Source organism: Nansenia antarctica (assembly GCF_963989245.1).
Source record: "Nansenia antarctica genome assembly, chromosome: 4".
Lineage (NCBI taxonomy): Eukaryota > Metazoa > Chordata > Actinopteri > Argentiniformes > Microstomatidae > Nansenia > Nansenia antarctica.
In genome coordinates, this window is record NC_137689.1 from 21257493 (window position 1) to 21285242 (window position 27750).

A 27750-nucleotide genomic window follows, 5' to 3' on the forward strand; every position below is an offset into this window, starting at 1 on the left:
AGAGGACTCATCAATGCTACACCTCTGCTAGCAACCATTCATAATCTTCCCACCATGCTCAACTGTCCACGACCTCACTGTCACGGGAAGACTTTGGAACTGCCAGGCAGCAGTCCGGAAAGCAGAGGCTATCTCAGCCTACGCCGGCTTCATGTCCCTCCACTTCCTGGCTCTCACAGAGACAAGGATTACACCGGACAACATCTATCAGCTTGGCCACTTCTTAGAAGGGATGGATGTCCTTCTCAGCTTCTTCCCTGAGGACGGCACACCGCTCTCACTACCGGGTAACTTCACCATCCAGTCAGAGAAGCTTCTGCTTCTGTATTGTTTCTCCTGAGAAATCTACTACCCCCCTGTACTGTTTCTCCTGTGTCATAAGGTCCAAGCCTGAGCATAGATTACTTTTTCCTGCTATGACTAGTGGATAGATGATTCACTTGCTTAGTCAAATGCATTGATTGTAAGTCGCTTTGGAATAAGGTATCTGCTAAATGCCCAAAAAGTAAAAATGTATACCAAATCTCTTGGCTCGATAATTTCTCCTATCACTGCTACGCAGATGACACTCAACCCTTTCTCTCTTTCCCCCCCTCTGACTCATAGGTGGCAACTGTGCGTGTCTTGCAGACATTTCTGTTTGGATGTCAGCCCACCACCTCAAGCTCTACCTTAACAAGACTGAGCTGCTCTTCCTCCCTGGGAAAGCCTGCCCTCTCCAAAACTTCTCCATCACAGTAGAGAACTCTACTGTGACCTCCTCCCTGACAGCCAAGAATCTCAGGGTGATCTTTGAAAACCACTTATCCTGTGCGGTGACATTACAGCGAATGCACGTTCCTGTAGATTCTTCCTCTACAAGTTCAGAAGGATACGTTCGTTCCTCACGAGAGAAGCAGCACAACTCTTGGTCTGGACACTTGTGATCTCCCGCCTTGACTACGGCAATGCACTCTTGGCCGGGCTCCCCGTCTCCACCATCAGAACTCTGCAGCTCATCAAGAATGCTCAAGTTCTCCCATGTCAACCCCCTTCCTTCGCTCTCTTCACTGGCTCCCGGTAGCAGCTCGCATCAGATTCAAGTCCCGGGTGCTTGTCTTCCGGGCGGCAAAGTGAGCCACCCTTCACTACTTGCAAGCAATGGTTAGCCCCCAAACCCCTGCCCGCTCTTCCACCTCAGCTGGCCATCTGACACAGCCGCCTCAGTCATGCTACTCGGTCACAGCTTTTCACTGTGCTGGTGCCCCCGCTGGTGGAACGGGCTTCCCACTGCTGTCAGGACTGCAGTGTCACTACATATCTTCCGCCATAGATTGAAGACCCATCTCTTCAGGCTACATCTTAACTGTCCCTCCTCTTCATCCCCACTACCCCCTGTACAGTTTCTTTACTATAAATAAATAAATTAAAATTAAAATAATAATTCTTCCTTCTTCTAGCATTGTGACTGCCAATGGCCCCTGGTCCTATGCAATGACTGATGGTTAGATGACTTCAATTACTTAACTCGTTAAAAACATTTGTTTATCGTCAAAAGGCGTCGCCAAATGCCCAACATTTTTTATGTAGGCTAATGTAAATTTCTCTGTCTCTCTACCTCTCCCTTTTTATCCCCCTCTCTACAGTATATCTCCCTCTGTCTCTCTCTCTTCACCTCCCTCTGCCTTTCCCACCCGCTCTATCACAGCTGAAGCACAGACGGCAGGCCCAGGTTCTAACTGTGTGGCCCTCCATCAGTGAAGCTCACTGGCCTAGTTAGGCAGCCCAGAGGTCTCCCTCTGAGCCAGACGTTTGCAACCAAGCGTTCATTCTGTTAACGGGCAGGCAGCCAGGGGAGCTAATGAAAATCAAGCCTGTGAAATTAAATGACCAATGCCTTCGAGGTAATGAGGCACATATCGGTGGTCAGCCATACAAGCATTACGGTAATTTTAGATGCCGTGATTTTAAAAAAACATCTTGAGACAATCATGTTAAGGGCTTTCATGGTAGATGCAGCTGACCAACAAGTGCTGTAAACACAGTCCAAGGCTTGAGGTGTTTAACTGTAGTCTACTGTACAGTAAGTCCCTCAGCCAAACAAGACTGGTTTCTGTCACATGCTCTCAGTGGACTTCTTACCACCCATACAGAATAACACACCTCCATGTAGTAGCTGTGGGATTTCTTAAAAGCAAGCTTGGGTCATCAGCTTTGAAGCAGTGAATTGTCAGCATTTAGGGCATTGTGCAGAAATCTATTGGCTTTAATTTACCAATCATGGATGCTTTATTCTGACTTCTTTGAATTTAAAGGTGGAAATCGGGGGTTTGAACAACAGCAAAGGTGTGACCCCACCACCTTATTTTGGGTAAATGTGACAGGGGCTGGTAAGGTCATTTTTGGTAAGGCTTTTTTACAGATACAAATTATGTGTCATACATTCAAAATGTAAAATGATGTGTGCGACTTGAGAATTGCCGACATGCGGACGTTTTCACCAGACTGTGTCACATGTGACAGGGTCTGATGAAAAAGTCCCCAAGTAGGGCAAGGCCATTTTTCAGTTTTTTTTTTACAGATTATAAAAGGGCAGATTGTAAGCTTTCAAATGATGTGTCATACATTGAAACAAGTTGAAGAAGTTATGCATATTTGAATCTTGATAACCCCCCCCCCTAATACCCCTCAATTAACGAAGAAAGTCAGCCTCAAAGTTTTCAGACACTTTTCACAGGCAGGTAATGGGTGGGAACAATAGCTGATTAACTCCACCCCCAACAACACCCCCGGGACAACCATTCCCCCATTACACTACCTGTCATTATTTACCTGTCATCTGTCAGTGGGGTTGTCAGCTAACCCTCATGAAACAAACTTGCAGGACTGACATGTTTAAATTGCTAAATAATAATAATAATAATGATTCATTATTTTGTATTGTCATGTGTGCCAAAAGTTTATTATATCTCATTATACAAGTACAAGAGAGTAAAATTCGTACTCTTCAGAGCAATACAATAATACAAAAAAAGATGATGTTGTGTCCGTGTGTATGCATTTATCATTATAGTCCATAATACATTTAGTGAGACTTTGGTTAAGTCCATCCCATCCCATCTGGGCATTAAAGCTGTAATAAAAATAGAAGACAGTACATTTAAAATGATTGCCCACTGTTACCAACACACCATTTTTACGAAATACGACTACGTTCATAAAATATAAGTGCTAATTAGATTAGATTACATTCAAATTTATTGTCATCGCAGAGTACAAGTATTATATGAAATGCAGTTAAGCATCCAACCAGAAGTGCAAATAGAGATATAAAAACATTAGGAATTAGGGTTATGGTCAGTGTTAGGGTTAGGGTTAGTTAGATTACATAGAAATGTGGGAACATTGGGCTGTGGGAACATAGACACGTGCCCCCATAACCACGGTCATCTCTCTAACAAAGCTTGCTAGCTAGCTAACAAGATAACACCTGCTTGGCTAGCCTAGAAGGCATACACACAGCTTAGTAAATAACATAATTATAATGTAACTCACACTTACCAAAAACAAAGCAGAAGGTATGTCGACAGACCACAGTCCCGTGAATAGTATGTTGATCGACAACTGTTTAGAGGAACCCATGGTTTTTGACACCAGACACAACAGCCACCGCAGTCAGATACTTTAGAAGGCATGGAGTTACTTCAGAATAGTTCAACCCTGGAATTATATTCACCTGACTCATTGAAGCCCTAATGAGTAAATCACCTTGGTCTGGGCCTTAGTAATCATCTTCTCAAAAAGGTAACAAAGAATAATTCAAAAGGGTTCCCAAACTTTTGCACAGGACCCTTTTCCTTTTTTTTATCATTTAAAAACTCAGACATTTTTAAATAAAGAGAAACCTTGCTTTAAAGTTTGCAGAAACTTAGCATTTAGTGTTCAGGTTTGCTTTCAATCACTTGGAGATTAATTGTAACAGACATTTAAACCAGGGGTGCCCAATTTTTTCTGCACCCCACTGTATTTAGTGAATGTAAAACAGTTGGTTATATTGAGTGGGTTCTCTATCGCTTCTCTATGCAAAAAAACGCAAAAAAAAAGTTTGCTCAGTTTCACAATAGGCTAGGTGCACAATCTCCACTACTTCCTGAAAGGCACCTGGCATGAACATATCCTGTCTCACTCTATTGGTTTAATTGATTAATCAGCTGTGCACTGTGTGTTCCAACAGTTTACCGCACAGCTGATTAATCAATTAAACCAATAGAGTGAGACAGGATATGTTCATGCCAGGTGCCTTTCAGGAAGTAGTGGAGATCGTGCACCTAGCCTATTCCCGACATGCAGACCTTTTCACCAAGCCGTGACACATGTATTTTCTATGTTCATACACAAAAAAGGACTGAAATAAACGACTACTACCAATCCCAGATTGCCTCTTTAAACTGATTAGCAATAGATTTCCTCTGTGTGCTCTGTACATCAGCAGATGAGTGCAGGAGAAGCTTCAGTTCAATCCATGGATATAAACTGCACCTTTGAGTAGGAGAGTAAATTCATTAATTTTCACTTGCTGATGGAGGGATCCAGCTGTATACACGAGAGGCAAGTCGGCTTTGAATAAGGCTAGATTAGACCAGCGGGGGCTACCCGCCACTTCTCCCTGATTCGGCGGGAGCGTGAACACTCAGGAAGTGCCACCTACCCCTACCCGCCCCCTCCCCAATGGAGCCCAAACGAGGCTTGCTCCACTCTCCATGGCCTTCCTCAAGCTGCCAGCCGTATTTGTCTCAATAAGCTGGAATGCCCTCACAGAGCTCTATTAAAGCTCCCTTTTCCCCCTCAGTACATTTCCATTCGCCACGCAGGATAGATCACCAGTCGCTTCCTGATGAAGTCATTCTAGCTGCACGGACCATCTGGCAGAACAAGGGAATTGAATAATATTACCCCCCAAAAATGCAATCTATTTGCGATGCTATTCGCCGGCAAGCACCACCGATTGATTCACCGTGCAACTTGGCTATGTCTGTGCCCTCTTTTACGGCTTTGTGCGATTCGGTTCCTGTGCTTCTCCTGCGGTACAGCTTTGAGCAGGGATGCATTTACACAGGGTATTTATAGAGCACACTCTGTGGGTTTAATAGTATGAATCATCTCACAGCTGTAAGGTATACAATGCCCCGTGCCTATGAGTGCAATGTGGAATGAGTGAAGGGGAGCACCTTTTATCCAATCCTACGCACAGGATGGCCGTGTTTAAAAGACTCTTTCATCTTGACAGAGCACTCTCATCTTCGACAGGGAAGACGGTATGAAAGGACATTGGACACTACACTTATAGAAGGGCTGCTTGTCCTAAATTACCCTTTTGAATGATGTCCACGGCAGGGCAGGCTGTGAGATCTGGATGGCATTGTATCGGGAAGTCTGCTCAAAGTCCCAACACCGGGACCATAGTGGATGATACCCCATAGACTCTGCTGCATCTGTTAGCCCCCTGATCACTGCTTCTATCTGACAGCTACTGTGCAGCGCCTGCCCAGTCATGCGGGACACAGTCTGCTGAATCCATTGGCAATGGTAATGAGATGCAGAGTATCCCCCAGCTCAGCAGTGTCAGTTTGACAACTCCAAAATTAGCATTGATTCGGAATTCCTTTAACACCTTGTTAATAACATTTTGAAATGACCTACAGTATGTGCAGTCCATAATGCATTTACTGGTAAATTAATATAGCACCCTTTTGTCAAACGTAATTATGACAGTGTAGCAAGAAGGATATTTCACATGTTATGAATAAAAAATGGAAATTGATGGTAGAGCTATGTATCATGAGTAATAAGCCTGGGTGTCAAGGTCCTGTTTACAACACAATACACACCCATACACACATGCCCTTCAAAAAGTCTTTGTCTCTCTGGCTGATTACAGAGAGCGTGTCTACACACAATACACACAACACACACACACACACACATACACACACACATCATTGAGATAGTCAGGCACCTGACATCCTGTCCTTTACCACTATACAGTATCTACAGCACATCTGTCTCATAGAGGAGTTTTCACTCTTTCTCTAATTTTCTCGTTGGCTTTCTCTTTGTATAAAGTCAGACTGTGTCTCACAGCTCCGGGCGCGCTGGGACAGAACACTGCACCAAGGCCGCGTTCATCAACATGATTAAAGCGCTCTCAGACATCCATAGAGCACCTCGAGGCCAGCGCCGCTGTACTGTACCTGACATATTATGACAAGAGCCTCTCCGCTGCCCAGGATTCTCCCTCCCTCATCCCATCACAGTCTGATATACGACCGCGTGTCTGTCTGGTCCTAATGCGTTTCCTCATGTCATCTCACTCTGTGGCAGATGATCAAAGCAGACAAGTTGTCAGATCCTTAATGAGATGCTAAGCGGAGACCCTCTAGGGGGAGATAGATGCTAAGCGGAGACTAGCCTAGAGGTAGAGAGATGCTAAGTCGCTAACAATCACTGGCCATAGCACCACCACGGGCCCCGTCAGGAGCACTTTGTATTATCATTCTCCCACCCTTTCTCTCTCTCTCTCTCTCTCTCTCTCTCTCTCTCTCTCTCTGACCAGGGGCCCGAGTCACTCGCTCTGCTCGCAGAGAATGCAGCTCACGCCCCCCTCCTCTTCACTCTTGTCTCAACCTATCCTCCCTGTGCCATTCGTACTCCTCCACTTTGTTCAATTCGACGGCTGTTTTCCATTCTCGGTCACAGAGGGACCGATCTGTCTGCCTTTGAGAGCAGAGGAGCTCAAAGTTCCAGGTCCCACTGACTGGTGTGTCCTCAGACAAAGACTTTGACTACTTAATAAATCATACAGTACGTTTCCTACAATGTTTATGTAACCATTTTCCAAACTACTTTATTTTACTCATGACATTGTTTATGAATATCTAAATAAATAAATCAATATATGAACACCGAACGCGAGAGGGGGACCTTGCAACAAGGACAGTGTTTATGACTGTGTTTGTTCTGTTGAGGTTGTTTCACATTACTATTACTGTTCCCCTCCAAAACTCTCTGCATGGGTTGAGGTTCTGCATATTGATTTCACACTGCAGTGGAAGTCAGCCCCATTACTGCTGCTGGAGTGTCCGCTGCTCTGGGCCTCCACAATATGGGCTCCAGTGTATCTATCCCTCTGGCCTCAGACACACACACACCATTACAACAACTCACCCATGCAAGGGGTCCCTCTACAGGGGTCCACACACACACACACACACACACACACACACACACACACACACACATCTCTGGGGACACTCACAGTGCAGCCCTGATTTGCATACATAGTGAGGCAGTGACATTTCAACCCCCCCTCCCGCCCCCACCCCGCTGGCCAGACTCCAGCCCAACAACAGGGTTTAACAGTAGTGCATGGTGTGGTCTGGCCTGGCCTGGTACTGTGTATCGCCTGGCTGAGAGTGCTGTGCTATTGTGGAAAATGAAGTGATCAGGACGTGCAAGATGAGGGTCACAGAGAGGCTTATCTGCCTATGAATATTTCAGGCCCCAGCGGGGTGTGTTATTACAGCTCCAGTGTGCCTGCCTTCACAACATGGGCAGGACAGCACACTCACAGCATGTGCAGGACAGCACACTCGCAGCATGTGCAGGACAGCACACTCACAACATGTGCAGGACAGCACACTCACAACATGTGCAGGACAGCACACACGATTACTGGCTGTCGCAGTTACACTGTCTGGGACTGAATCACACAGAAATTAAACCAATCTTTGGGAAAAAAATGTGTTGTGTATTATTTTGAAGGTCAGCTGCTGTGCAAGTCCTATGCATGTGTTGTTTGAGAGCAAGTTATCGATTCTGTTGTTTACAGCTTAGTATAAATGAGTGAGAGAAGTCAATAGATTTCAACAATTTTGATTATGGACCATAATATGCAAATAAATTAGCATAAGCTGGCACTGAATCAATGTAACTATGATCATTCTGCAAATGAAACTGACCTTCTCCAACATTGGTACCTGTAGAACTTTCTGAAGCGCTACAGGCTAACAAGAATACTATTCCATGTTCATACTGTAAATCTGCAAACCCAGGAGTGTCTGAAAAGCTCAGAAAATAGCTATGAAAGGCAAATAAGCCAAATAATAAGTCAAATAAACCTCTGGTCATTTTGAAAGATCCCACACTAGCCTGAAAAACCTCCAGTGGTACTGGTATCTTCAGAAACTACCTCCTATGCCATACATTATAGTATCTATAGGCTGGCCTACATCTAAAGACCCTACTTACTCTTACCCTACATCTAAAGAGCCAATTTGATACTAATAATTCATCAAATGACAAGAGAATTGGTTTGCCAAAAGCTAATTGTTAATCTCATTCCCAGAAATCGTCCGATTGATGTTTTGGAAGATCTGATGGACCAATGTGTAAAATGTGGCCTTCGTGGCCTACAATAAATAGAATCGTGCATGTTTTTGATTTGGAGCTACAGCTATGTGCAGCCGTGTGATTCAATGAAATCAAATAATGACAAATACTTTAATCAGTAAATTCACTCCCACTAAGGCCAGCTTTGAGTCGTTGTTATCCCAGGCTTTTATGCACTGTGCGCAATAGCCCGAGGACAAGGTTAGTTGTAGATCTCAACGTTTCTACATGATGGCCACTGAGCTAACACATGCATTACCAAATTACTAGTCATGGGTGAACACCCAAATAGGCCTTAGGGAGCCATAGGGAGCATACACACAGACACACCAACAGGATGGTCACAGAAGGAGACAGTATAAAGACAACTGAAGCCTTAAAATCCCCAAAATGTTAATGCGACGGTAACATTCTAAGATTCATTGAATTTTAAACTCCTTATTATTTGAGTGCAAGGAAAACTCCTGTTCCTTGTGTCTTGTGCCATCCTGCTTTGTGCCATACAGTGCCATTGGCCTGTTATTACTGTACAACAGGGGAGGCTGGAGGAAGTCGAGATTGGAGGACAGGCTCATTGTAATGGATTGGAACACGTGTGTTGGATAGCATTGCTCATTCCATTTCCATGCATTACAATGAGCCTGTCCCCCAAATGTCCTGCCTCCACCAGCCCCCACTGGTGTGCAAGTCCTAAAAGAGCATGAGGGAAGTGAATCCTGATCTCTACAGTTAGCTTGAGACGTACACTAGTTACATAGTTAGCGTGAGACGTACACTAGTTACATAGTTAGTGTGAGGAGCTACACTAGTTACATAGTTAGTGTGAGACGTACACTAGTTACATAGTTAGTGTGAGACATACACTAGTTACATAGTTAGTGTGAGACGTACACTAGTTACATAGTTAGTGTGAGACGTACACTAGTTACATAGTTAATGTGAGACATACACTAGTTACATAGTTAGTGTGAGACGTACACTAGTTACATAGTTAGTGTGAGACGTACACTAGTTACATAGTTAGCGTGAGACGTACACTAGTTACATAGTTAGTGTGAGACATACACTAGTTACATAGTTAGTGTGAGACATACACTAGTTACATAGTTAGTGAGACGTACACTAGTTACATAGTTAGTGTGAGACGTACACTAGTTACATAGTTAGCGTGAGACGTACACTAGTTACATAGTTAGTGTGAGACGTACACTAGTGACATAGTTAGCGTGAGACGGTCACTTCCACTTCCTGGCAAACATGGACACCTGAGACACCAAACTCATCCAAGGCAGAGGGAAATGCCAGCCCACCTCATACATTATTCATGAGCCTTTAGTTATTCATCAGACACGGACAAATATTAACCTGTGTGCAAGCAAGGGAGCCCCATGAATATTCAACAGAGGGGGCTTATATTTAAACATGACTAGAAATAAATAGCATGACTTGTAAATGTCAGGTAATTAAGTCACTTTCGGTTGGTTGGAGCTCTCGACGATGCATTTAATAACACGTGGGAGACATGGATTCACAATTACATTTCCCATGTATTCCTCTATTGGATTTTCGATATAGTCCTGCAGAAGATGAATCATAATATGATAAAATATCTATATACAATAGAATATTATTCCCTACCTATCAGTGACAGCGCTGAAGTGTTTGCTCTGTTTCTCCATGATTTATCTTTCACTGACCCATTATGATTGAGGCGTGTCGAAACAGTCATTTCTTAGAGTAAGCAGGGTTGCTTATCAACCGAATTGATTTGAGTATGAATACAAATAATCACAAATGAATTAAAGTTTATTTCTGTAATATAACGAGCAGCCATTGTATAGTAAGAATAACTCTTAGAATTCCATGGGGCGTATAGTACAGTATGTGCAGGCTGGGACCTAAAGATACCTTGGATGGGCAACATGAATGAATGATGAATGAATGGTCTTTATTGTCATTGATATAGTACAGGTACCAAACAACGAAATTTGGGAGGGGGGGCTCCCCTGGTGCTAGGAAAAAAAAACAAAAAAACAAGAAGGGAAAGGAGCTGGTTTACATAAATAAAGGCTATGTACACTATCCACTATACTATACTATACAAATAAAACACTGTGCTGTACTCTATGCTACGCTATACCTATTCTAACATTTCCTATTCTCTGAACCTTATGTACCCTAGGGTTGTCATATTGCACATAGTGTTATTGCACATTCATTTAAAGTGTCGCAGTTTGCAGGCTTGAAATGTACACATTTGTGCCTCAGCACTACACCTGATTTCAATCCAGCAGCTGCCATCAATCCGTCCAGACTGTCCAGGGCCCAGAACCTAGGTCTTTGCTGAGCTTCAGTCTGTTTGTCCTTGCGAACATGGTCCTGAACCGCCTGTTCGAGGGCAGCCGAGCAAAGTGTTCGTACCCAGGGTGGGATGGGTCTCTGGAGATCTTGGAGGCCTTCCTGAGGCAGCGTGTGCCTCAGGAAGGAAACATGCAGACACACACTCCATGAACCACAGTGGGCCCTGACTTACTGTAGGTAGTGGTGTATAAATAGGTTTAGCTGAGCGTGTCGAATTCATTGTTGCGGTTGACTTATCCGCAGCACATTCTAGTTTTATCAGCAACCTCAAATACTGTACATACTATTTCATATAGGACCAATATGCATTATTTCCGGGAACAAAGTGAGGGTAAAACAAGGACACGCACAGTAGGACGAGCCGGGGCAGCGCCAACCTGTAGCATTCTCAGGGAATAAACACCCCCAACCAGCAGATGGTGATTTTGGCAGAGAGCAGCAGGGGGCCTCTCTCCATAAGCACACAATGGTGCCCTCCTAGTACAGTGTGTGTGTGTGTGTGTGTGTGTGTGTGTGTGTGTGTGTGTGTGTGTGTGTGTGTGTGTCTGTGTCTGTGTGTATGTGTGTGTGTTGTTTCTCTCCTCCCACATGAAAATCAGATCTATGGCTGCTTGTTTCTGTCTTGTTTTCCTGTACCTGAAACCCACATAGATATTATAAAACTTTGTTACTGCTTATTATTTTTTATCACCCACACACTCCCACGTGAAAACATAACTACAATCAAACATTCAAGATTTTCAACTTGATAGTGTCATGTGAGAGTGCCTGGCCACAGCTAAACCTATCCCTCTTGATGGTAAATACTTACACTAGCACCTCATTAGAATGCCATATCAGAATGTTGGTGTTGGTGCTGGTGTGTGTGTGTGTGCATGCGTGCATGTGTGAGTGTGTGTAAAGCCCGCAATTTGCATAGGGAAAAACAGTACTAAACAACAGCAACTAAAACGTCTACCTCTCATGAATAAAACAACGGTGAATGTCAGCCCCTGCATGACACCTATTTGATTTATAATTAGAGTGGAGCATTTGAAATGCATCTCTTTTGTTCAGCTGTGGGCAAAATGTATTTCTTCATTTTATGTGATAGATATTGCTGACTGCATGAGTGTAGGGTGCAAATCTCTTGATAATTTCAAACATGCTGACTCCTCTGTGTTGTGTATCTCTAATGATCTGAGAGCAGTTTCTGCATAGTGTGTCTCACACATTTGATAGAGGGTTGTATACTATATGAGTTGCATCCATACCCCTGAACTTTAAATCTGTATAGAGTTCGAGCAAGTCTGTGACTCTGAAATGACGTCTCACTGTTCACCAGGTTCAGGAAAAGTAGGGAATCCCAGAATGCATGTTCTCTCTTAAAGTAATAAAGCTGTCAAAGAGGAAAGCATCTTCAAAGGAGGCATTGTGTTCGATTCAACTCATTGGAGTCGGCTCTGCACAGCGATAAGATCAATGTTCTTGTTGTCTTATCCTATTTCTCAACTGCTCTCTTATGTGTTGATAGTCTCTTTGGACAGGATGACAGGATTAGATGAATGCAGCCGAGGCTCCTATCATAGAGCCTCCCTGTCACGATTCCTACAAGAAAATGACCGTTGCGTTATCCAAACTATGCTGCAGTGCGTTGGTCTGGCGAGGGGTAAGACAGGCTCATTTGTCAATAATTAGCAAACTGTGGACAGAGAAGAGAGAAGAGGAGGGGAGGTGGAGAGGCAGGTGAGAGAGAGAGAGAGTGAGAGAAAGAAAGAGAGAGAGAGTCGCCCATTACAGACAAGCTTGTGTGTGAACCAAAGGGTGCTACATTAAGACAATGTCGTCCAAGCAGGATTACGACTGTATCGTGATAGGAGCAGGGGTCCAAGGATGCTTCACTGCATATCACCTTGCTAAAAACAACAAGAGAACGCTTCTGCTGGAGCAGGTCTGTTACTTATTATCCAATCAGAATGACCCCTGTCTTCTCTTTGGCCCTGAATGTTTCTCTCGTTGATCCAAAGTTCGTTTAAGAGCTATTCACAGATTAAGTTTCATGCAATTCCCTATAACTGTGCTGCCACTTGAGTGTTGCCACTTGAAAAGGACAGCCAAAGAAAGCCAGGGAACGTGTGCTTTATGTGGTGAAAGCCAAATTCACAGACAATAGTTTCCAACTCTCACAGAAGACAAAGTTGTATCTGCTGAAATATTTGTATACAATCAATCAATACCTCATGATAATAGACCGTTGCAAGAAATGAACGTGTTGGATCGTTCAAACACCATATTATGTTGACAATGTACAATTTACTGTGGCCTCTTCTAACTCAACTCATTTAACCACTGAACAAACCGTAACTAATGGTAACATACATACATACAGTACTGTATCAAGGCTTTAAATTGTCTCACTGCAGTAAGCTACAATATCCACAATCTCCATGTTTAAATCTTCGTCATCATAACTCACTGGCTAAAAAAACATACAGAACCATACTGTTACAACACGGCATAGATGGTGATTTGCTGTGTCATTCCTCAGTTCCTCCTGCCCCACTCTCGAGGAAGCTCCCACGGCCAGACTAGAATCATCCGGAAGGCTTATGAACAGGACTTCTACACCCACATGATGGAGGAGTGCTACCAGCTCTGGTCACAACTGGAGGCCGAGGCCAACGTCACACTCTTCAGGTGCTACTTGAACACAATGTGCTAGTTTCCTGGACGACATCACACTTTCAATGGAGGCGTTTCAGTTTAGGATTAGGCTTAAAAATAGAACAGCCGTGTCTTTTTACCTACTAAAAGAGCCCCTCTTTTTCAATGCTAAGCTGCTATTTTTAAATACAATGACCACTAGTTGGCCGCTTGTAAATTAGCCTGCTTCCTACACAGAAAAATTGCGAAATAGCTTTATATTAGCTTATCCTGATGTGATTTTGAAAATGTAAGGATACTGGGTAGTAGAACGCACATATCTAGGAAAAGTCATGAAAGGAGGGTCCTGAAATTTGATCGAGTGCAAAGATATAAACATTTGCACTGGAAGAGAACTCAGTTCATTGTTATTATTGCTGTATACCTCAAACGCCCTGCCTGAGCTGGTTTCATGGGTGTGTTATTTACATGACTGGGGAGGGTTCACTGTGTCACTGGCAGGCGGTTCTTACTGGACTCACTAGGAACACAAACCTAAGCTGATAGGACACCTTTCCAGTTCACTGACCCATCACAGAGATCGTAACGATCTTTCGACAAGTGTGTGTAAGTAGTTCAACAAAATATACAGGGATTATATCAGAGAGGGGGAAACTGTGAAATTAAACGCTGCAAGGAATATAATAAGAAAAAAAATCTCTTTTGAATTGACATATGATGCACATTGCTCTGATTGACTCAAACACGACTAATGGTCAATGCAACCGACTAAACAGACCACCATTTCCCCCTGCATTCCTCTCAGTTTAACTCATGTAGGACGGTAGAAGACACTGAAGCCTGGACTGCAGGAGCGTCCTTGGCCTTTACCTTTAAAAACTACCGAGACAATAAAAGAGAGAGAGAGGGGTGAGTGGGGGGGGGGGCTGTGTAAATCTCGCTGAGCGATACGCTGCTCCAGGATTGTATTTCACTGGCCAAATGGATCCTTCAGTGAGGAGGATAGATCACTGCTCGGCTGAGAGGGGGCTGGAGGAGGGCTGAGGATCCCTGGGGCCTGGCTGAGCCTGGCTGGCCTGGTGCCCCCTGTCAGACCCAGGACGTTGGGCCCATCACTCAGAGCCCGGCGCGGGCCACACTAGGCCTCAGATCATATTTACAACCAACCCAGCAAAGCGGGGGTCAGCAGAGGGAGGGAGTGTGTTTGTGTGTGTGTGTGTGTGTGTGGGGAGGGGGGGGGGGGGGGGCTGATGAATGGAGTAGTCTCCTGGTCGGGTAGATGCACATGCATCACGGCAGGCCGCCCACGCGGGTCTGACTCAGAGAAAACAGCCGTCATACATCGCCCCGGAGACCATCCATCAGTCGGACCACTCAATTAGAGGCAGCCACTCACAGCCCTGCCTGGCCTGCAGCCGGCCCTGGATGGCTTCCTAAAACAACATGGCCTTTTCCTTTCCCTTCCTCGACTGTACAGTAGTACACCATGCATGATAAACCGTGCTGCACACGGCGGGTTTGGAAGGACATCTTACTGCAGATGATGTTCTCATACATACTGTATGCACGTTGTTTTCATTTCATTTCTTGCGGAGATTCTCAATATCACACATGCATTATTTACACGACGCACAAGTGTAGCGATGCTTTGACATTTCATCTGGATTTCATCATGTTTACCAACATACACGATTCTCCCGTCTCCCGTCTCCCGTCTCACCCCCCAGCAATTGAGGCTACGGTATTTCTCCTATCCCATGCCGCCCCCCCACCCCCACCCCCCCCCCCAGGCGCACAGGTATCCTGGTCAAGGGTCCTGAGGATGACGGGGACTTCCAGCAGTTCCGGAACACTCTCCTGAGGAACCAGGTCCCCACAGAGACCCTGGGAGGGGAGCAGTTCAGCGAGCGACTGCCTCTGTTCAACTTGTTGCCTGGGGAAGGAGCCTTCATAGACACCAGTGCTGGGGTGCTGTATGCAGACAGGGCTCTCAGAGCTGTACAGGTACTGGATGGTACCGTTAGGGCCTCATTGAAATACTCCGGGGGAGTGTGAGGAGGGTCTTGTCTTCTGATCTCTCAGCCTCTCTCTGTCCTCTGTCCCAGGGTGTGTTCCTGAGTCTGGGAGGAGTGATAAAGGACGGGGACAAAGTGACAAACATCCAGCCTGGCTCTGCCGTCACCGTGACGACCGCGTCTGGGGTTTACAGGGCCGAGAGCCTGGTGATCACCGCTGGGCCGTGGGCCAACACACTGCTGGCCCATACTGGCCTGCACCTACCACTACAGGTACTAGCTTACACACATGCATGTGCGTGCACAAACACACACACACACACACTCTCACTCTCTCACACACTCTCTCACACACACACACACACAGACACTTACTCTTGCACACACACACACACACACACACACTCACTCACTCACTCACTGACACACACGCACGCACGCACACGCACGCGCACACTCTCCTTCTCCCTCTGTCTCTCTCTCTCTCTCTCTCTCTCTCTCTCTCTCACACACACACACACACACACACACACACAGACACTTACTCTTGCACACACACACACTCTGTCACTGACACACACGCACACGCACACGCACACACACACACACACACACACACACACACACACATTCCTGCAACAGAAATGTACAGGCACAGTGTCTGTCACATGCATACAGAACACCCATAGTCCTGAAAGTCCTACTATAGCTAGCTAGAGATCCACCTCTTTGTCTCTGCCAGAACACCTACAGTACAGGATCTACAGTACAGTAGCTAGGCTGCGCTGAGACGTGTACAGTATCTCCCTACCTCTCACACTTCTTTGGGCTCCACCTCTTACTCACACATACTGTATAACCGCTGGCACATCACAGTCATTCCACTGACACACAGAGCTGACCTTGGGGGCAATTGAACCTTAAATCACTTAAGTGTGTGTGTCTGTATTTAGACATCTCACTCTCTGTGGATCGCAGCACTCACAGACTTTAGATGGGGAAAGAGAAAAAACACGCCTCTGGTACCGGTATCTATAGTAACCTGTTCTGTTCCTGGAACGGAGAGACATTGCCAGTGAATTCAAGGATTTGTTGAGAAACTCATCTCTCTCTCTCTCTCTCTCTCTCTCTCTCTCTCTCTCTCTCTCTCTCTCTCTCTCTCTCTCTCTCTCTCTCTCTCTCTCTCTCTCTCTCTCTCTCTCTCTCTCTCTCTCTCTCTCTCTCTCTCTCTCTCTCTCTCTCTCTCTCTCTCTCTCTCTCTCTCTCTCTCTCTCTCTCTCTCTCTCTCTCTCTCTCTCTCTCTCTCTCTCTCTCTCTCTCTCTCTCTCTCTCTCTCTCTCTCTCCCTCTCTCCCTCTCTCCCTCTCTCTCTCCCTCTCTCCCTCTCTCTCTCCCTCTCTCCCGAGGCCATAAGCAAAGAGTTCTAATAACTAGGCTGTTCTGTGGCAGGTTCTGCAGTTAAGGTGCAGGAACAGGCTCTAGGGGTAGTGAGTCGTCCATCAGCAGAATAAATAACACTAATAGCTCTCACCCTCAGCAGGGCCATGATTGAAAACACTTTCTCTAATAGTCAATTCTCTAACTGGGGAGGTTGTCTAATATCTCTCAGGGTCTGCAGGAGTCCAAACCGTTCATCTTTGGGAAGCGTGAGACAATTACAGTCATAAGGGTTTATACACAGTGTTGGGAGTGCCACGGTTGTAAGCTATTCACAACAAAGCGACAGGATGCAACCTTTATACAAAGCTAGCCAGGGCTTTAGAAACAGCAGCTTGCCACAGGAGCCTGCAGGAGGTTGTGTGGTGTTGTTTTTATGCCCCTGAAGAGAAAGTCTGTTCAATGGTGTATGCCCTTGTGTGCTGTGCTGCACTGCTGCTGGGTTGGGCAGGTGGTGAAGATTAATGCATGCTACTGGAAGGAGAAGGTTCCAGGCACATATGGCGTCGCCAGCCGCTTCCCCTGCTTCGTCCAAGTGGGGGTAGAAGGAGCGCAGCACCACATCTACGGCCTCCCCTCCAACGAGTATCCTGGCCTGATGAAGGTGAGAGGCACTCGGCCATAGGGGGAGCTGGCTGTGTTGGAATTGTGTCAATCTGTTACTGTGACTAAGAGAGTGTGTTGTTGATGAACGTAGTGGAGAATGTGGGCTTCGCGACGCAGTACAGGGGTAAACCGGGGTTGTGGTTAGAACAGGCCTGTTTTTGCAGAGAGGATGGTTTTGTAATAGTAATGGGCTCTGTGCTTAAGCATAACCCTCTCCTCATAAATAGTATCCCTTACTAGGACGGAATAATCTAGCAACTTCTCCCGTCACAAAATGACTATAGCCTGACAGCTGCGTTCCTTTACCCTGAAATCAGATACGTAGTGTGAGGGATGGAATGCATAGAGGACTGTGTTTGATGGGTAAGTTGGTAGGACTTTCCTCTTCAAACCTCCTATTGTAGAGAATGCGAATTACATTGAATCAAGTCATTTCCAGTGAAAAAGCAAACCTCCAGGGTTACACAGACACACATATTCCAATTAGCCGTTTTCTGACAAACCTCACTATCTCAGACTGATAGCTACTGTAGCACATGGTCCAAAAAAAACGTTTCTAGGTCATAATACAGTACACACGTGCCTTCCCACGCCTCTAGGGCGAGAGACTCAGAATGTGAGTGCTTTTTGTGTTCCTCAGATCTGTTACCACATGGGCAGTGAGACAGAGCCAGATGAGAGGGACCGACAGACAGACAGGACGGACGTTGGCATTCTGTCACGGTTCGTCTCCCGCTACCTCCCAGGACTTGAACCAGAGCCAGCGGTGGTGGAGAGCTGCATGTACACGGTCAGCCTGCTGGAGTCTCTCCAAGTTTGAGATCCAATCAACAGACGATACACCAATATACTGGAGTAATCCTCACTAATCTAACAAGAAGCTAAGATGCAGTCTGCCTTAACATCAATAGCATTAGTATATTGGCTATTTGCAGAGCGACAACAGTGTTTATTTTTTTTAAAATATATATATATATATATATATATAAGTATGTGTTGAACGTTCTCATTTTAATACTACAGATGAAATCGTGATGAATTTGTTATGTTAAGTGAGTGAATTAAGTGTGTGGTTAAACTCCACTGTCCTTTTTGGATTAAAGTATGTAATTGAGATTTAGAGCATAATATGCTCTAAACCTCAATTGGTGGTGGATAGCTTTTATTGAGTGTTTGTCATATTAGGACAAACACTCAATAAAACACGTACCGACGTTGTATAGAGAAAGAGAAGAGCTACGACACACATTTTCAGTCCTCAAAATGGCCATTGAACGTTCAAGCATTTTATTGTCAGTGAACCAGGAATTCAAGTCATCAAGTAATCCTTTTTTAACCTGCAGGTCACACCGGACCATCACTTCATACTGGATCGTCACCCGCACCACAGCAACATCATCATCGGAGCAGGATTCTCAGGTATGTTCACAGTGAGATACCTTTACTCTAGCTATCCACCACCCAGAGCATCTTTCCATCCCCTGTCAATTCTGGCCACGACTATTCTGTCAGCAGATACCAGCACTGAGAAATATCACCAATTAAACACACAGCCAAATGAAAACTCTCTCTGTTTCTGTCTGGCCCTTTAATGAAACCCAGTTTCAGCCCTAAATCCCTCTGGATACTGGTACTGTGTAATAACCGAAGGCTGGGATGGAATCCCATTCACTCAGACCAGCGAGGACTTCCAAGAAAGACCTCCATCTGTTCAGCCGTTTCTGTTAATGAATTCTGCGATTAAACGTATAATTAATTTCTGTTCTTAATCAATTTATAGCGACAACCCTCACAACTCGGGGGAAGGGGGGTGGGAGGGTTAGGAACTCCACCAAGCCCCCCCGCCGCAGACCTGGCTCGATGCCAGAGCTATTCATCTTGTTGAGCATTGAGCATTGTCTCACATGTAACGAGAAAAATGTACTGGGTGTCTGCTAGGCTGAGCATGCTCCCTATTGTTCTTTCATCCCTATATACCTCAGCTTCATGATTTATTACCAGCATTCGTGTGCTTTAATAAGGCATTAACGGCAACGATAAGGGTAGTCATTTATCACTGTTAATTAAGTTGATTCTGTTCTATGGTATGTTTACCATGTTGAAAGTGTCATTCTGCCCTTAAGTACTTAAATTGCGGCTCATCTGAATGTTTTACATGGTAGATTTAGAGAGTAATTTAATTAAATCTGATATGAAGTATTGTACTGTAGAACACTTTGCTTCTCAAAAGATCACATATATCATACTGGCATCATTAACATTATGCAATCAGATTAGGAAATAAATACATGGATTCTTAAATGTTATGGCTATGGGAAGGGTTTTTCCATTTCCAAGACCCTTGTGTTTAGCATAGTGTTTACACAGGATTGTATAGGTATCAGAATACATGATTCAGAATACATTATGAAGTATTCAGTATTCTGGTACGATCCATTTTATTGCTATTCAGAATACAGATACTTTCATTCAAGTTTATTGTAATCCTTTTTTTGCAACTCTAACAAGTCTAACAATGCCACTAATCTGTAGTGAAGAAAACAATGATGATGAGTGCTCTTCTCCCGCAAGCAGGTTGGCTTCTGGTTGTGTTCACATCTAACATACCACAAAACACATTCCATTCCAGACTTCATCTTACATTTTGATATTGTTCATTCTTTAAGTTAATAAATATATGACTTTAACCCTTGATTATGTGGGGACTCCCCTTTTTGGTGTGACCACCGGGCTTCGTCAGAACAAAGTGAGGGCTCATCTAAACGTTGGTTTTGGCTGTGTTTTATGGTTATGTAAGTTAGTTTTGGTAAAAATTAATGTATGCTAACTGGTTTTTCGGTTGCACTCTGGGTTGGTTGTTAAGGAGGAAGTGGATTCTTCTTCATTAAGAGAAATTACATGGGGGTCAAATTGTGGTTTGAGAGAGTAGCAGAAACTCAGGAGTGGTCTGATGGAGACTGCACTTTACTGTTACAATGTGTACTGGTGGGTAAGGCTCAAGAAGTATAGGCAGCATCTGACTGTAAGGTTTATTAACCGTCAAAATGACAACGCTGAAGACCTATGAATTGGTGTCAGAGGCTTACAGACAGCGTTTCAGGAGCAATCTCATTCGCGATTTGGTGTCTCAGATCAAATGTTCTGATTCAAGTTAAAGCAAGTTGTCTGATTTGGTGGTTCTGGAGCAATTTAAGAACACCTTACCAGAGCGTGTTGCACTTATGTCAGTGAACACAAGATAACAACTCCTCAGCAGGCGGCTCTCCTAGCGGGTGAGTTTTACCTGATCCACAATAATGATCTTACTAACCCTAGAAGTCAAACTGAAATGTCCCATAGTGGGTATTATTCTGCACACCCAAGTTGTCAACGTCTGCATCAGGTCGAGGCTCTCCCAGGGTTGATAGGCATGTAACTGCTGTGAAGGCAGGGGACATTGGGAAAATAAGTGCCCTGTTCTCCATGCTAGAGCGAAAACTTCTGGTGGTACTTGAGACTGCAGTTTTCGGGCCTAGCTCTCTCAGGTAGAACCATTAGCAAAAGGTGGTGCTTCAGACTATGCTGCATTTCTGAGGGTTTCTTTGGTAGGAAGCAACACAAAGGTTCCAATCAGAATCTTACAAGACACAGGGTCAATAGATGAACCCCTAGGTTCACCTAGGTTCAGCATGTCCTACGCATCCAAGCACTGTTTGAGAGGTTAACACTGCGAGCGTGACGCTGTTTCACCTACTTTTAGCGCGCCCTAGGTGTCAAATGACTCTCTTTACAATGGGAGTCTCTGTACTGACGCACAAAGATCATTGGATGGCGATGTCACACAAGAAGACAAAAATGACAACATCACTACCAGTAAAAATGCATAATGTTCCTATGCGCAGAGAAGCAGTGAAGTGGGGGAAATGATTAGCACAATCTGATATGAATAAGCGTGAGTCGGCTGAAAACGAATTTTCATGCAGCATGGAACAAATTAAATGATATAAATTATATATATAATGTATGTAATGTAATCAAGTTTCAAGTGTGTGGTGTCACATGCTAGAAAGTTTCAGCAGATATGTCTGTAATTTGAAAAATGTTCACAAGTTGATTAGCATTATTAAAAAATAATAGTAATAAATATTGACGTGCGTCTGGCCAAATCTCAATTCACTAAGGCAACAGTGACATACCTGGGCAAAGTGGTTAGTCAGGGTGTGGTTTGGCCAGTGTATGCTGAGGTTGAAGCTGTCAGTGTCCCCCTCCCATGGCTAAGAAGGAGCTAATGCTCCTTGGGTATGGATATGGTTGGCTACTATCGCAGCTTCTCCAAGAACTTTTCTTCGGTGGTGGCCCCACTGACTGACTGCCTAAAGCACAAGTGAAGTATGTGTGGTCAGACAGATGTCAAGTGGCGTTTGAGAATGTTAAGTGAATGTAATGTGACAAACCTCTCTCTCTCTGTCAGCTGGTTTCTCTGTTGGCTGCCTATCTGGTTCATGGAGCCAGTGTGGGTGGGGCTGGGAGGGTCATTGGCAAATTTGGTTCACCTGTGCAGGTGTGTCCTACTGGCTTTATATGGTGAACCCCAGCATCCCACAACACACATTCCTTACATCATTAAACAACATTTAAAAATCAATTAAATAAAAATAAAAATAAATCTTTAGAAAAAACTAAGAAATAAATAAAGAATTAAGCTAAAATTTATTTCACAGGTATTTGTTTACAAGTGTCAGTGGAAAAAACAATGTGGCACTGTTAGAAAAAGTTACAGCGCAATAACACTGTCAACAGTCACTTTTTCTAACAGTGCCACTTTTCAGTAGGTTATTATAACTGAAAAAAAACTAAGTGGCTGTGTACTTATTGGTTACAGTCACATTTATTTATATACAGTTGACAAAATGTGCTAATGTGCTTGTTGTCTCCACATTTGCACATCATTATTTGGGTTTGAATCTTCTAATTCATTGTTATTTTCATCACAGTAACTATTGTGTTCGACCACTTCAAAGTTGCTGCCGTCGCTCAAGTCATCAATCATTGTCACTGAAGCCCAACTAGGCTACCGCAACTTCAGGCTAAAATGGCTAACAACAAGGCAAACTTTTTTGTTTAAATCCCATAATATGCATTTCACCTTCCCCACGTGTATTTCAGCAAATCACAATGCCTTTTTACGGGTTTGTTCACGTGTCTGGAAAATGATGACAGCATTTAAAATCACCTCAACATCTCATCCGGTCATAAAAACGGAAAAAATATTCTATAGTATTTTGAACACTGAAAAGTAATCAGTGTATATCAGTATTCAAGTACTCTGTACAGCCTTGTGTTTACATAACCTCATGTCTCTCGGCACACTAATTGCTGCACTGAAAAGTTATTGTCATGCAGATACGGTCAGACAAAAGGTAATGAACATGCTCTTTTGTGCGTCTTCGCTCGCTCATTCTCTCTCTCCACCTCCTCCATCCCTCCTCATCTCCGTCTGACACGGCATGCCTGTCACGCAGAGGCCCTGCTCCGCCAGGTCTGCCATTGACCTCCACTCACCTCAATAAGATTAATGTCTTTTGGGCAGACAGCACAATCACCCTTTGAGTGGTCCTCTCATTCGCTCACCTTGGAGAACACTCCTCTGATGGGCTTCAACAGCTATTCTCAGAGAAATGTGCGAAATGGAAAGAGAGAAAATGAATGACATTAAGTACTCTAAAGACACTATAACTTGATCGTAGACATCGTTCAAGGCAATTGAAGGGGTCCTACAACCATAACAATTGTTCCCATTGTTCCATTTGGTTTCTGACATGCTCTCTTTGTGTGACTTCTATTACACAGTGTATTTCAGTGCTGTATTGTACTGTACATACATTAGGTAACGTTGGTTTTTCTTTGTCCAGGTCATGGTTTCAAGTTTGGACCGATTGTTGGAAAGGTGCTCTGTGAGCTCAGCCTGGGACAGATGCCGTCCTACGACCTCTCCGCTTTCAAAACCCAGCGTTTCAAGGCCAACCCTAAAGCCTCTCTATAGAACTACTGCAACCACAGAGTCCTTAACACTAAATGGACATGAAAGAACTGCAAAACGTTGACAAATAATTGAATTGAGTCACCAAGGTCCCATCTATGGGAACATCACGATGAGAGCCGAGTGTCTCAAAGTGGACGATGACGATTCCACCTTTGCTAAAGATAATTACCACTCTACAATAACGCCCCAAACAAGAGATTTACTCATTGACTCCATGAAGGCTGTGTTATAATAAGGCAATAAGTAATACTGGACAAAACAATAAAAGGAAGAAAGGGAGCCCTGTGTTGCACATTGCTTTTCTGTCCCACTTCTTGGCACTTTCTCTGGGTTTCTAGCCCTGTGCTTTCTCCCTGTAGACACAATCCCCTCCAAGAAAAAAACACATCGTTAAAATGCCCTCAGCTGTGAAGCCATTAGTCTCTCTACAGAGGCAGTGTACTGCCAGCTCAGTAATGTTCCACAGTGTACCTGTTCTCTCTGTAAACATTTCTATCACTAATCAGCTAGATAGACAATAGGCCATAGTTCATCATCAGCACCAATGAGAAAATTATACAGTGAGTGTATCAGCAGGATATTCATTCACAGAGCTGAAAATTAATTTGTATTGATTGAGCTAGACAATGGCGGCATTAAAAGCCCATGCATGGATAAATTCACACTTCTCCCAACTAGGAGAGGCTGAGAGTGGGCCCTGGGAGGAATCACATGGTGAGTAGTCTGGGGACTGTATGCTGTAAGGAGAATTAGACAAGCATGTGTCACACCATGTAGTGGATTTGAGGCTACATGGACGCCTTTTCTCAATTGTTAAGAACACGTCTCCTCATTGTCCTTTCCTCAGTCCTCCACTTGCTTCATCCTCAAAAAGCATTGGAGACTTCTGGTGATGCTATGATAGTGGTAGCTGTGTAGCCAACTCGCTCGCTGAGAAATCCTCTCCAAATGAATGATGAATGAATGGTCTTTATTGTCATTGATATAGTACAGGTACCAAACAACGAAATTTGGGAGGGGGGGCTCCCCTGGTGCTAGGAAAGAAAAAACTAAAAAACAAGAAGGGAAAGGAGCTGGTTTACATAAATAAAGGCTATGTACACTATCCACTATACTATACTATACAAATAAAACACTGTGCTGTACTCTATGCTATGCTATACCTATTCTAACATTTCCTATTCTCTGAACCTTATGTACCCTAGGGTTGTCATATTGCACATAGTGTTATTGCACATTCATTTTAAAGTGTCGCAGTTTGCAGGCTTGAAATTTACACATTTGTGCCTCAGCACTACACCTGATTTCAATCCAGCAGCTGCCATCAATCCGTCCAGACTGTCCAGGGCCCAGAACCTAGGTCTTTGCTGTGTTCAGGGCCTGAATGGCCCTGGGGTAGAAGCTGAGCTTCAGTCTGTTTGTCCTTGCGAACATGGTCCTGAACCGCCTGTTCGAGGGCAGCCGAGCAAACCGGTCATAAATAATATAAATATCGAGGCATACACTATTCAAGCACTAAAGACTATACGAACAAAATGTCCCATCGACAGAAAGTAAATGAACGCAGAGGTAAAGGAAAGAATGATGAACAGAAACAGATGGAAAAACCCCGCCACCATCTCTCCCAAGATGGAGACGAGTCTCACGAGGCAGAGTCGCTAATTCTCTCCGAGCTTTGTGAAATGAGAAAGGAACATGAGGAGGCCGCAGAAGACACTAAAACGAGGCTAGAGAGAGTGGAGGAGAATATGAATGATTTGACTACACGAACCGAAAAGTTGGAGGGGAAATTGAATGAAATAGAAGCCAGAGTAAGCTCAACAATCTGATCGAGATCTTCCCTGACCCATTTGTCTTTGAGATCCAGAGTTTTCCAATGGACAGGCGAAGAAGTAGAGAATATGGTTTATTAAATCGGGGGATTAGGCTACATACTTGTTAGATTGAACGATTGAACTGATTGTATGGTTGTCTGGGTTTGTGATGCCTCTTTGAAAAGAATTGGAAGAAGTTATGTGGATGTGCTGCTTACATTTGCTATGCAACTTACTGCAATACTATTTTTACTTTATTGTTTTTGTATTTGTATGTTCACTTTCTATAATAAAAAAAAGAAGTTTAAAATAAATAAAATAAAAGAATAATGCAGGGAAGGAACCTAGATCTTCCTCCTCCAATGCATTTTCAGAAGGACGCACATGGTGGACAGAAGCGAGGACACAAGGAATCCCTGTTCCTTACAATTGAGAAAAGGCTTTTGTCAAGAGTGACTCATTCTTATACCAGATACTGTACATTCTGGTGCCATGCTGCAGTTGGATTCTTTTCTTTTTCTGAAAAAAAAAAAAACAACTTGCAGAGAGCAAGTCATAAAAAACACTGATTTCAAGGTTGAATTATGAGTGAAACAGACAAATTATTGCAAATACATTTCATACTTTTGGTGCTGCCTCGCTGGCTCTGCTCAGCATGGATTCCAAACCCTTTAGAAACTCATCAGATCAGTGACTTGTAATGCTCTTAGCATAAATTATTTTAAACCACAGGAGCAGCAAGAGGGGTCAATGAGCATAATCTCTTATGAGCACATTTTGCCCATTTGCTAATTCCATCTTCGCTTATCTCAGTTTGGTCAGAATTGAATCATTCCCCGCTTTTAGGGAAACGGAAATGCTAAGTTTTACCTTTTTTTGTGGCTCGTCAAAATCATATTTCATAGTGGTTTACTCCTAGAGAAGTGAGAAGAGTTTAAAGGAAAGAGATGTTTGAGATGAAAACACAGTAAAAAAAACAACGGCAGAGAGTCGACAGGTACAGTACAGTAACTATGACAACACCTTTAGGTACAGTAGTAGGGCAGAGAGAAGAGTGGCGCATTCAGTCTAATGCAGAGAAGGAATCAGAGAGAGAGAGAACACTGCATAAGATATTAGTCTGATGAGGGGGAAAGAGGTCTTGTTGGCTAACATTTGTGCCAAAAATGGTACTGTATGGTACAGTAGATTGATTTCACCCCTTAAACTGCCAATGCAAAATGTGAATCAAATTACATATGAAAATCAAGATCTGGCTGATGGAAAAGAAACTCATAGAGTGACCGTGTGGATTCACCAAATGCTCACCTTCAGACAGCACCATATAAGACAGAATGCATTTTATCTTGAAGTCTATGTGTCATACCTTAAAAACACCAACACCAAAGCATAGCTAAAAGAGCGAAATAGTAAAAGGCATGCCTGTTGCCAATTGGGAGACAGCGCAGGCAAGAACAGTGAACAGAAATAGAGTCACACCACAGTGAGAGAAACCAGTGTTGATGTTTAGAAGTGTAATGAGCTTGCTGCTTACGGGAGGCTGAGAAACTGTCAAATGCTTTTTTTCAGCTTCTGACTGTCAGCATCCCACAAGGTAAGTAGCCTTGAGAACTGATGGTCGCAATCTCCTGTTTCCAAAAGGAGGACTCTTTAGTACCTCTCTCCAAGACCAGGAGAACATCCTAGGACCTACTCACAGCGACACAGCATCACCTCTCTGGCAGACACAAAGAGCATGGCAGGGGAGGTTTTGGCCACCTACATACATACTCAGAGGTGGAGATAGAGAGAGTGGGATCCAGCAATGAAATTGGTGAGAGACATAATAGCATTCACTTTTATTTTCCACTCCAAAGGTTTCAGTAATTCTTTTTCTGCTTGGGGTATGACTGGTGTGAAAGAAAAACTGAAAATCAAATATTTCCTCCTCCGTGGGCGATATCATTGCATCTCCTTCATGTAAAGTCCCACACACGCTGAGAGAAAATGCTTTAATGGTTCCCTAGGCCCTGTGAAGACCTATGCAAAATGTAAACAAAGTCGGAGCCTACCTTTGAACCCACAGACAATGGGACCACTACTGTGCAGTGTTCATTAGAGTGGAAACGATATGTGCAAACAGAAAGAAGCACCCAAAACAGCACACTCCACTGAGCCTTTTCATCTTAGAATTGCAAATGAACAGTTTTCCTCACCTGGTCTCTGCAGGCGGAGTCCCAGCGCCTCCAATCATAGTGTTACTGACAGTAGACTGCCTGCAGAAAACTGGGAGCACTAATCGCTAAGGATGGAGCCTGATGGACACTTCCCCCTCCTCAGACTGCAACATAACATGGCCTACTGCCTGAGAGAGCTGGCGCCCTCCACCACAAGGTCAGATGTGGAGGCTATATTCTCTCCTCATCTACACTACACACCAACACTTG

General features: G+C 44.0%; 1 protein-coding gene across 2 annotated transcripts; it reads left to right on the plus strand.

The window, feature by feature from the left end:
• The first annotated feature begins 12529 nt into the window (after positions 1 to 12529).
• Positions 12530 to 24453, plus strand: LOC308156679 (peroxisomal sarcosine oxidase-like). Of its 2 annotated transcripts, none has more exons than XR_013937424.1 (8): positions 12530 to 12718; positions 13316 to 13464; positions 15222 to 15435; positions 15537 to 15719; positions 17334 to 17486; positions 18129 to 18343; positions 18832 to 18907; positions 23380 to 23434. XR_013937424.1 is itself a non-coding variant. In XM_080530080.1 (8 exons), the coding sequence occupies exons 1-8, from the start codon at positions 12608 to 12610 to the stop codon at positions 23508 to 23510; spliced, it is 1167 nt and encodes a 388-aa protein (XP_080386206.1). In that variant the 5' UTR covers positions 12530 to 12607; the 3' UTR covers positions 23511 to 24453. The 2 variants fall into 2 exon arrangements, 1 of the variants encoding a protein (XP_080386206.1); XM_080530080.1 differs by having other exon boundaries at positions 18129 to 18278; positions 23380 to 24453.
• The last annotated feature ends 3297 nt before the right edge of the window (positions 24454 to 27750 follow it).